The sequence below is a fragment of the Lissotriton vulgaris genome, chromosome 3_1, assembly GCF_964263255.1.
Source record: "Lissotriton vulgaris chromosome 3_1, aLisVul1.2, whole genome shotgun sequence".
NCBI classification, from domain to species: Eukaryota; Metazoa; Chordata; class Amphibia; order Caudata; family Salamandridae; genus Lissotriton; species Lissotriton vulgaris.
Window position 1 is genome coordinate 901214661 of NC_141689.1, and position 12173 is coordinate 901226833.

The following is a 12173-nucleotide window of genomic DNA, read 5'->3' on the forward strand; positions in this document are numbered from 1 at the left end:
CTACCACTCCAGCTCAACTCGACTCGACTCGACTCCGCCTCTGCACTTCACTAATATAGAATACTGTCTCCTCATGGAAAGTTCCAGCCAGCAGCTTCCTCCCACCAATGCCATGCACCAGGCTCCTTGCGCTAAACGCTCCCACAGTGACCAGCTGCTTGTTTCGTCTAGAGACCTGAGCCCAGGAACACTTCCTGATTAGATTCAGCTCTGGCCGGTTCTCTCCGGTTCGCTTAGGGCGAACAACAGCTTTAACTATAAACTTTACCTTTACCCTTGAAGCCTCTCAGCTCCATCAAGATGGAGTCCCTCTAGTTCTAGGCCTGTACGCCTGAGAAGGATGAAATAACCCTTAGCTCTGTCAGAATACCTACATAAACCATACCAATGTGTAATATAAAGTCAGGACCACAGGATCCAACCTCTACTATAAGCAATAATGACAGGCCAAAGCCAATAGGCAATAGATGGCCTCTTCTAGGTCTGGAAGAAAGGGCTTAAAAGGGCCAACACAAGCTAGGAATACATATCCTAGATGTGAGCAAGATTAAAGTCTATATCACTGCCAACTAGGGCCAACAGCCTGTCTATACAATGGCTTACAATCTCTGCCCCTCTGTCTTGAAAGCAGAAGGTATTACTGCACTTATTGAGGGTTGTACTGTAACCAATGACTTTGCTACTCAGACTTATTCCAAATTGCATAACTGCCATGAAAATGGCTCACAAGATGAAGAAAGGCCAAGATCTTCTGCTGGGATGTGGTTTCATCAGCTTTCATATCAAAGATCATTTCCCAATGAGAAAGTTCAAAAGTCTTCATTATACATCTGAGAAGATGTTAAGTCCATCCACGCTCAAACCCAGGGACCTCATCAACATTTCTATATTAGACGTTTTGAAGTTTTGAAATTGCAAGGCTGCCTGAAGCCGCCAGCTATGCAACGGGTATGTGTGTAAACATTATTGTTTTTCTGGCCATCTGACAAAGGGCATGCAGGAAGTAAGGCTAGGAACTTAAATGCCATGGTACACCTAACAGCTAGGTTACCTGAAGCTAAATGTTTAAATCCCAATAAATTCAGCTTCTCTGATTCCCTGCTCAGATGCACTTGTTCTGCCGCCTGCAGAAGAAGCCTGAACAACCACAATCTCCAGAGTTGGATACTCAATAGATACCTAGGTTTGTATTTGATCCCTGTGTTTATGATCAAAACAAGCACAGGAGAAGGCTCCGTTCAAGGATAGTTACAGAAACTTCACCATTAAAAGGAGGAAGGGATGTGGACTGGAAGGAATAAGGCTCTATTATTTCAGTGATCTTGTTTGTTCTTCTCTCTGCCATCTGAACTTGGATGTCCTAGACCTTTGCAATCTTCTCCACTGCTGCCAGAGAAGGCTGAGATGTTATCTACGATCTCATATGGGACATAGTAATGCGGTTTCAGGTGAGGAAATACGGTTTCTTGCAATATGTAGATGAGGGAATAAACCATCTCAGTTATAGGCTCAACATCTATATTTGGATTCTGAAAATAATAAAGAAGTACCCTTCTGTGTCTCATAGAAAGATTGGAAGTGTCTGAATGATTCAATATGTGAGACATTATGTGGTCTTCATTCAACAGAATAAACCCAGAGGGCCCTATTCACAGAATGAACTTAAGACTAAATCCTAAACTTACTACTATTTGGTATTCACAGAATGCACTTACTACTTTCGGGATTCACAGATTAAACTTACTACTTTCGGGATTCACAGAATGAACTTACTACTTTCGGTATTCACAGAATAGATTTAAGACTACTAACTTTACGTCCGCACTCGGGCCGTAAATTCCGGCCCGGAGGCGGGCCTTCCGGGCTGGAGGCGGAGCTTGCGGCTTGGAGGCGGAGCTTCCGGTCCAGAGGTGGAGATTTCAGCCATGGCTAAATACCCACCTCCGAGCCGGAATGCTAGAAACGTAGCTTACAACAAGCAGTCCATGATTTATTTTTCACATTTTTTAAAATAAAAATCAAGGATTGATATATAAACCAAAGAACTTCAGTTTGGTGGAGAGGGTGGTTGAAAACTTTCCAACATCGACAGAAAGAAGTCTATTTTGAGGGGGTCAAGGTTGCATTAAACTGTGGATATACATGATTGAATAGTGAGCAGGGAGTTTTTCCATGATACTTTGGTAAGTGGATGGCTTTATTAGCAAGTCGTACCCCCAAAGATTTTATGTACAGTCTGGAAATCATTGTAAAACCTTGGAGCCTTAGGGACATGTGTGTTTGACTGATGATTGGGGTAATTTAGAGAAGTTTATCTGAACATGTGCTTTTTTTTACTAAGGATGAGGTAGTCAGACAAAGACAGCTTGAGTAATGCCCATGCAGTTGGAGAGAGTATCGAGAAGAAATTTATGATTGATGCTGTTGAATACAGTGTAAATGTCAAGCCACCACACCAGGTAGTATCATCCCATTTTGTTAGTAATATGTAGGGCATCAACAGCCTGTTGCACTTTGTCCATTGCAATAGAACCAGAAGCTTGAATGGTAAGCCTGGAGGAAACTGTCAGGATGAATGAACCTTGATTTTGCAATTTAATTTATTTTCTATATTCTTAAGGAGAAACAGAGGTGGGTGACAGTTTGTTAAATGGCAGGTTAAGGTGAAGCATTATGACCATTTAAAGCAAAGGAGGGATTAGTTAACTGCCAGGGAAGTACAAGCTTTGAGTGAGATATCTATTATGTAAAGGTATAGAGTCAAAATGATGGAGAAAGAAAGTATGTTGTTGCTGCTTAAGGTTGCTTTGAGGGACTTTATGGAGCTAAATTATCAATATAAACATGCTGAAATATATTAAAAAGGGTATTTAAGATGGCAATGCAATTGCCATGTTATTTATTTTTTCAACAAAGAAGTGCATAGTGGTCGTAGATTTACAAAGGTGTGTGAGATCATGGAATGTGGTTGATGACCACAGGGTGCTTTTTTAGGCACAAATATCTAAGGCAAATTTCTTCTTTTTGAATGACATACATTTCACAGACAGTCAGTATCAGTATGGCAATGTAATTTCACCTAACAGTATTCTATGAACTGCGTCTTTCCTGGGACAAATGCTATGTCACGTTCTCTGGATATAACACTGGTAATTGGAAAGCAGAATTTTGGATTGAGCTTTGGGTGGTTACGTTTGCATTATGATGGCTTATTGCGATGGCTGTGCTCAATGGAATTGTGAAGTAACTTACTGAGTGGAGTAATTAAGGTTGTATATCAGAATAGTAAATATAGAAATATTTTCTGAAATATGAATTATGTGTAAATGTTCTAGTGTTACCTCCAATGGAGCAATATGTTTGTGGACTCTAATTATCAGACTATATTTTTGTCAGATGATCTTCTGAAAAAGAGATATTCTAGGGTCTAGGTTTGCAATGAAGTTGGAATATGAATTCATGTACGCAAGGCTGGACTAATAGTGTATTGCCAATTCCCTTGTGATATGGATTTGGTGATATAGTGTGAGCGATATTAGAGTATTTTATGTGATCAGCAGTTTAGTTTAGAGGATTACAGTTCTTGTTCTTGAATACACAGCTTTGCTATTCCTACAATCTCTTTAAAAAACTGGCTATAATTGTCGATTTACGGTACAGTTGTGACATCACTAGTCACATGTAACGATGTAGCTGCTCAGCTATAATAGTGCAAATCACTTAATCTCCCTGTGCCTACAAAAAATGAATGTGAAATGCAACTGGTGCTCATGTAAAGCGACCTGATACCTTCGGGTCAAGTATGTGCTATATAAAACTACAGGAAAAAAAGGAACATAATTACAACTGCAATTTAAACTGTAAAAATGAGAACAAACTTTTCAGTTCTTCTGAACTCTTTTACAGAGATGAACAGAAGTTAACAGAAAGGAGCAATTTATGTAGTATGTTTATTTTGACATGACAATAGTTCATTACACATTAACAGGAATATCTCTGCCTGGTAATATACATTATAATTTAGAACTATTTTTGTAAGTGGCTTATACTAAACTTTATATAATATGTTTTTGCAATAAATTACAACTTGTACATTGGTGTGTTTAAATTCTCACAACATTTATTATAATTATTAGCACCTAAACTAATTCACATAAAGAGCAATAGGTAAAGGAATTGGGGGAAGGGTAATAGGTTGCCCATATAAATTAAGGAATACATTACCCTATGTCATGCAGTAAAAGGAAACTGTAAGTCACCTCGTACGGCAAAGGGTACTTGATTGTTTATGTACCCTTTTTAGTACAGTGCAGTGTGCCCTTCTGGCTATCATCAAGCTTCAGTGTTAGTCATAGATCAGGAAACAGTGGGAACATTTTTTACCTGTGAAATCATGAAGCTGTGGCATTGCATCCAAGATGATCCCAACCAAAGGGAGGTAGAGGGCTGCGATTTTAGTTTTCAGCTCCGGTTTCAAACATCGCGGATCCAGGTCATGAGATCCAAGCAGGTTATGGATGGCGCTAATTGCTTTCCTCTGCACCTTACATATCCTGTGAGAAAAGGAAAACTTGGTACATCTCTAGCAGCTTCTGAGTAAATTGCTATTTTTCATATGGCAAACTTGAAGTAACATTACAATAAGATTCTCAATCAAGACAGATGTGATTCTCATCTGCTTTTCTTTTCCATCACATTTAGTCAATCAGAAAAGGATCATTACTGGCTAGAGATACACTAAGTATTATTCAAACAGTCACATAAACATGCTACATTTCTCCAGCTCTAAGCAGTTAAGGAAAGTCTTCTGATACTGTATTTGCAATGCGTGAAATAGTTTTGCATATCAAATATGATTAAAAAAATCTCAAATTTATTTTTCTTTGAACGGTTAAAGAGAATAGGAAAATGCACAAATGTCTGCTTGATTCCTATTCCTTTAATACTAGTTATGCAACATACAACTCGAATGGGATACATTTTGAAGATCCTTAATGAATAATATTCCCTTTTTAATAAGGTGGGGTGCCATTACCCTTCTATTCGCAAACTATTCTAAATGAAGCATTCTTTAAAGTCACCTACCCTTCAGTCTCAGTGTCTAGAGCTGCCACCAGCTCGGTGAAGAGAAGCCCTGTCAAGAAGTGCTGCTGGCGATAGTCTGCTGAAAGATCGAACATGCTCGCGATTTTGTGATCCAGGAAGCTGGAACTTGAACTTGAGTTCTACACAAAAACATAGAGACTGAACCATTACTGAATGTGCACCAGGGCACACAGTTGTCTCACAAAAAGAATTGTACAACTCAAAAAGTAGGACTTTAAAAAATCTTAACAATGACACTGAACATTTGACACTGCAACAAATGAAAACAGTAAGTCATCAAATAGACTCACAGATAACACACCCTTAAAACTATGGCCCTGATTACGATGCCGGTCGAACATCATGTCAGAATGAAAACAGACCGACTAGTAGTCGGTGGTTCCACCAGATGAATTTGGATGCGAACTCCCATAAGGTGGTCAGAAACATCAATTTTTCCATTGTGGCTTGTGCAGGGGCTGGCATTGGAAAAATGCCATGTCTGCAAACATCCATGCCCTGCGTGCCAGCACAATGTGGTGCCAGGCGTGTGGGGCATGGATGTTTGGGGGGGGCACCACAGGTGCTCCCGGGTCTCATAGCGAAGGCTGCAAAGGGATGGAGGCCATGTTAGGGGCCCCCAAAGTCTGTGTCTGACAGCCTTTCAATTGTGGGAAAGGCTGCCTGAAAGGGAAATCATAATCCCAACAGCGGTGCATGAGCAGGCACCACCCCCTTGTAGGGGATTACTTTCCGATTGATAATCAGACTGGCTCCTTGAGCCCATCGGAATCATCGGTCGTCAATCCGCATGCTGCCTCCCATCACCGCCCATCTTAATGCAGGGGTCAGACTGCAGCACTAGATATCGGTCAGACTGCAAACGACAGACCGTTGGTTGCAGTACGACCAGCATCATAATGAGGGCCTATGTTAAGATATTACACTTCAACAAACAGAGCACGGAATATATTTTTATAGATGCCGTAACCTGTAAAAACATGTGAGTCTGGCACTCCAGAAATGAGCTGTGTACGGGGAGCGAGTAGTTTTTAAGTTTCAGGTATGGGTAGTCTATATTGGTAGGGAGGACCTTTTAGAGTTTAGGGATGGGTGGGGGTTAGGGTTAGTAAAATGGTTGTGGGGTTCAGGGATGGGTGTTTTGTAGGGATAATAAGGAGTTTCTAGGATTCAAGGAAGGGTGGTGTTTGTGCATTCTAAGGAGTTTTTAGGGTTTAGTGATGGGTTGTGCATATTAGTAGGGAATATTTTGGTGTTTAGTGGCAGTAAAGGATCTTTAGGTTTAAGTCATGGGTTGTGTTTATGGATAGAGTGTGTTTTCGTGGGAGTTGAGATGGATAGTCAATTCTATACTATAATAGGTTAATGATGGAGTTTAATTCATTAATACTAACATTAATGTACTTTTAAATTAATGATATTGTTGATATATTTTTCAAACTTTGCTTCAAATATTACACAGTAAATATTATTTTATTTCACTACTAATAATATAATTTATTCTAAATAATATTTCATGATATTACATTATTAATCATTCAGATTAAATTGAAATTGAAACAATAAATTAAATAATTTATAAATGTATATTTGTAAGTATACATTAAAATAGATATATCTATATATGTAGGGTTAGAAGAATAAAAATAAAATACCTGCAAAATTATTTCTCCTCCTCTTTCTAACATACCATGATGTAATGTAGTGCCAGTGGTTCACAGATATGGCGTCAACTTGCTAATAGATTACTTTAATGAAGTACAATTAAAAAAAAGAAAGCAGTAATGACAAACAGGCACATCAACTGCTGGCAATTACTTTTAAATGGCCATTCCTGCTTAGAAGATTACGAAAGAGTGCCCAATAGAAAACTATGCTACTTATACTGCCTTTTGAATCATTGCTTTCATGGGGCCTATTCACATAATCCAAGCCTTCACCTCTTTCTAAAAAACCCCACTTCAGGAGCATATTTTTAACAGGCACATCCCACTCATGCCTGTTTGTTACATTTGACTCTCCTTCGTAAAGTTCTCCTTACGTCTAAAGGATGTAGTACTCAGCAAGTTTGGGTGCAAATGACACTCACTTGAAGGGACCCCAAGGGCGATGCATGCCTACCTGTGATGATAAGGAAGGGCACGGAGAAGCAGGAGCAGACAACGGGTTCACAAAGAAGAGATTCAAGTTCAGGAAGTGCTCATGACTGCAGAGGATCCTCAGGAACTCCAGCCTCATGGAAATCAAGGCCGGGAACGAGTTCAGCTTGGTTGAAAGCTTGTAAAAGACAACAGGACAGCATTTTAATAGGTAGATACTTTTTGTAGACTAAATGCTTTAGGAACAGCATAAATTCCAATGTTGCCTCAGTAGTTTTAGGGGTACAGTGAAAGCTAGCAACAGCTGGTGAACATGCTTCTACTAACTTTAAATCTACCTTTCCAGTCACACTGAATATGTTTAGGTTTTAAGGCTCCTTTTAATATCTATGGACAGAGCATATCATCTACTTTCAATGATTGTGAGCATATACACTGTATATTAATTATAAAAGAGCTGCTCTGTCTTGGAAGAAGGAGGAGAGAGTACAGACGGAGAAGCAAAATATGACCATTGGAGACAGGAGAAACTCACATTAGGATATAAATCAGCTTAACATATACATAAATACAAGACTGATAACATTAATATTAGTAGGCTTAGCACATTTTACAATCCCAGGGCCCGGATTTTACAAACTGTCACACAAAGCAGCACATAAAGTTGCTGTGCTCCATGACAGGGAGAGAGCAGGAAAGTGTCATATCTTAGTATATATGGTGCTTTCCTACTCTCTCCCTGGCACACAATTAGGCTTTCTAGTGCCACGCACCCACTTTGCACCATATTACATAGGTGTCTGCGTGAGTCTAGCATAGGTTTTGTACTCGAAGGTAATCCTTCCAGTACAAAATACTATAATTAGGCTAACTTTAACACTTTTGCCACATTGGATGTGTGCTGTACAGTGCAGAACGGGAAACATCAGTTACATCGTGGTGTTTACACCGCAATACCTTTAGAACGTGGGTATAACAACGCAAGTCATTACAATGACTTGCGTTGGATGGTGCTCTAACCGAAGGAATAGTATGATTTACTATTCCAACACCTTCCCTACTATACGTAGACGGGAGTTGGAATAGTAAATCATACTATTCCTAAGTCCAGCGTCCTCCAGCGCAAGTCGTTGTAACGACTTGCGTTGTAATGCCTGCGTTATAAAGGTATGGCGGTGTAAAAACCGCAATGTAACGTTGTATATTCGTGCAGCACACATGCAAAATAGGAAAAGTTGGGAGAAATAAAAGCATTTCTCCTTTTTAACGCTTGCTTTCAAATGGGGTAAATTTTTGGTGCACAATGCTGACTGCTATTGCTAGTAGACAAGGTTTTTCATCACAAGCCATGGGAAGTTTCACAGGAACGCCCATATACCACCCAAAGAATGCCCTTGATGCAGAGTAATGCACAGTAGCGCTTTGTCCTGGGAAATAAATTTAAAAAAATATTTTGTGGAGGTTTGCATCACTTTTTTTAAGCAAACCCTGTGCAAAACGTTTGTAAATCTACCCCAGATGTTAATAATAGCATGTGTCTATAATACCGGAATGAATATAATAAATAACAATACCACAATAAATGAACCAAATAGCAAATAACTAGCAAGCGCACTAGGCCATCATTCCATTGCTTTTCAAATATCCTTTGGGATCCACCATTTTTCTAAGGTGCCTTTTAAATTCAAGAAATGTAGCTCAACTCCGTATAAGAGGGTGCGGTATGTGTGCTCATGTTTGATATATGAGGATAGATGTTAGTATGGTTTTGAAGATTGCAACTTACAGGATGCATTTTTAAGAGCGAATGCTCAAATATTAAGCACATGTAAAACATATCACACTACTGTACTGCTTAGTGTCTGAGAGCAGGGCGTTCAGTAAAGATGAAATGGAGGTTCAAATTAATTCTGGCCGTCACTTGACCTTTTATACGAATGTCTCTAGAAACTGGAGATAACCTTTGTTCCCGCACACGTTTGGGTCATTTCTAGACTTTTAAATTCTTATAACTGTGAAATGACTAGTGTTGGATCCAACAAGTTTATGGGGGGAGGAGGGGTGGGGAGGTGACCGATGGTCCGGAAGTGAAAACATGGAAGGCACAACAGGTTACACTTCCATGAAGTTTGAATGAGCTGGAAAGAGGGCCTGCTTAGAAACATATGAGGCTAGCTCTTCAAGAAACATATCATAGTCGGCTGGTTGATAATGATACTGAAGCCCCGTATTATTCCTTATCTTGTATCCTTGCACAAAATGTGTTTTGCTATCTAGTTTCTTTTTATGCTAGTCACCTGACTGCCTTACCTGGTGAGCCATGCAAAAGGAATTAAATATTTTTTCAGGGTCATCAGTTGGCACAGGAGGGGGGCGTGGCTTGGATGCCGAGGAGTTAGGCAGTGTGAGCCCGGAGCTCCGCGCCCGATCCCGGATATAATCCTGTTAAACTGAATGAATTCCGACAGAAAACGATCGATCTACTGGCTGAAGGCATCGGTGAGGCGACAGCACCCTGTGCTCGCAGCTATCGGCCGATAATCGCCGCGAAAACCTACTTTGAGATGTGCCCGCGGACCGAAACACTTCGATCCAAGATGGCGGCTCGAGATCTGGACTGGTGATGTCGCAGACAAAGGAAGCTCGACGATATTCACCTTAAGAGACCCAACACAATCGGAGAGGTCGCTGGGGACGATGCTGAGAGCCCATAACTGAGGGGATTACACACGACATCCCACGCTCCGCTTTGGGGAGACGGTGCCAACCGAGTGAAGGACTCCCCCAGGGCGTACCTAAGATGGCGGCAACCTCGAGAATCGAAAGCTAAAGACCTCGCGAACAAAGCGGGGTTGCGGGGATCCTAGAGACACTGCTTTGATTGGAGAGGGCTGGATCCCCCCCTGATTACTCAGAGGTGCGGTCTACACCGAGCCCTGCACCCAGAGTGCAGCCTAAATTTACGAAGGGGACGACGAGCTCACGAACTCCGGACCTGGATTGACCTACTCCCCAAGCATCAACTTCCGAGGGCCGCGATAGACTCGATGCTCTGTCTGAACCGAGCACGTGCGAATCCTTGTCTGAGGGTTGGTGGAGGCCCGGTGTTTCAGCTGCTTCACATGGTGCCTGGGAGCAGACCCAAAGATCATAGGAGAGGCCCTGAATGCGATCGAGAGCTGATAGAGACTCGCGGCTTGAAGAGGGAAGATTCCGAGCGATGGACCATGAGATTCTGAAGGTGGTAAAACCGATTGGGTAGCCAGACCTTGTGAGCAAAGTCCTGGACCGCGAGGGGGAGACCCTGCACAACTCGAGGCTTCGACGATTGCCGGAGGCCTACACGCCAACGTGTTGGACTGGGCTGGTAAATCCTCTACTCCTTGAAGAGGTGCAGACCTTGAGGCGCCTGGAGGGGAGCCCATATCGTCCTGGAAGACCACCCGGAACAGCCGGCGCTGGCGCGCGGAGAGGCCAATAGTGAACTGGGCACTGAATGGAGAAGAGGCCGAGCGGGAAAGGCGACATTAGGAGCCGGTCGACGCCCGAGGCCTAGGGCTGATCGAGCTGCAAGTTGCTGTTGAAAGCGGGCCCTACCTTTTGCCTTGACCTAACAAGGAAACCCCCACCCATCATCTGCAGATCCCTGGAAGGGCAGCCTAAGATGGGGAAGACGAAGGGGAAAGGGGACGGGGCTGCTAGCTCTGACCCGCAGGATGGAGCAGAACAAGGTCACACAGACCTACAACAAATGCAGGACCGCATTCTGGAAGCTATCTCAGCCACGAAGGAAAACCTGCAGCAGGACATTGCCCAGGTGGTGACAGGCTTGGGGCTCCTGCGAGCGGATCACGATAAGCTCATGGACAGGGTCAAGAGCACAGAGGTAACCCTACAAGAGATGGTCCCGGCACACAAAACTATGGAAGGTCGGTTGGGTGATGCTCTGGACCGCATACAGGCGCTGGAACGACGGGCGGAGGACGCTGAAAATCGTAGCAGGTGCAACAACATCCGCCTGGTGGGCCTTTCGGAGAAAACGGAGGGCGACGACATGGTGGGTTACCTTGATAACTGGCTGCGAACTGAAGTGGCACCGGAGGGGCTTTCCCCATTCTTTTCGCTGGAGCGGCCAGGCTGCCTGCCGCTGGCCTGCCACCCCGTCCCGTGGTGATCAAACTTTTGCATTACAAGGACAGAGACTGGCTGTTGCAGAGAGCCAGGGAAGCAGGCCCCTTCCAGGTTATCAACAACAAGGTGACACTGTTCCCGGATTATAAGTTTGAGACACAGAAACTTCGGGCTAGCTTCTTGTCGATTAAACGGGAGCTACGTACAGAGGGCATCAAGTACTCACTCCTCTTCCCAGCCAAGCTCAGAATTGTGGTGGACGGTAAAACACTCTTTTTCCCTACGTCGGCGGATGCCTGGGCGTGGTGGGATACATATAAGGCCGGGACAGATGGAGCTCGGTTCAGGGCTGAGGAGGAACAGCGGAAACAACCGACTAGGAAATCGCAGCACCTCCGGAAGCGCCGGCAGAGGACTGGGAAACCAACGGCGTCGCAAAAGGAGGGAGAGAGGAAGGCAGCACTTCAGGCGGTGGTGGACCTATCGGGAACAATGCGCAGTCAGTCCGGTAAGGGCTCGGACTCTGAGGAACAGGCAACAGGGTCAGAAACGGACCTCTCGGACCTTGGTGGGGGTAGAGGGCCAATCGTAACACCACAGACGTCGGGAGAAATCGTGGAAGCTTGAAGGAAGTGACTTTGAGAAGCGGCATTGCACATTGGACGAGGGGGGCCATGCCCGCAGATGCCGAAGGCTAACTGGCAGAACTATGGAGACTTGTGAGTTTTCCTGGGGGGATTGTGGCGCGGGGAGGCGGGAACGGTTTAGTGTAACGAACACCCTCGGATTCGAGCTGTGCCCTTACTGGCCCTCAAGGTCACCGCAGTGGAGACTGCG

At 43.4% G+C, this 12173-nt stretch overlaps 1 protein-coding gene across 3 annotated transcripts in view; it reads right to left on the bottom strand.

Annotated features, from left to right (window-relative positions):
- DOCK8 (dedicator of cytokinesis 8) overlaps window positions 1-12173 on the bottom strand; it is a 719019-nt gene that overhangs the window by 176824 nt on the left and 530022 nt on the right. For all 3 annotated transcript variants that reach the window (XM_086961229.1, XM_086961230.1, XM_086961231.1), the window contains 3 exons: window positions 7228-7383; window positions 5086-5225; window positions 4384-4553 (listed from right to left, as the gene is read on the bottom strand). In XM_086961229.1, coding sequence (XP_086817355.1) covers window positions 4384-4553; window positions 5086-5225; window positions 7228-7383 — 466 coding nt within the window. The remainder of the gene's footprint in view (window positions 1-4383; window positions 4554-5085; window positions 5226-7227; window positions 7384-12173) is intronic.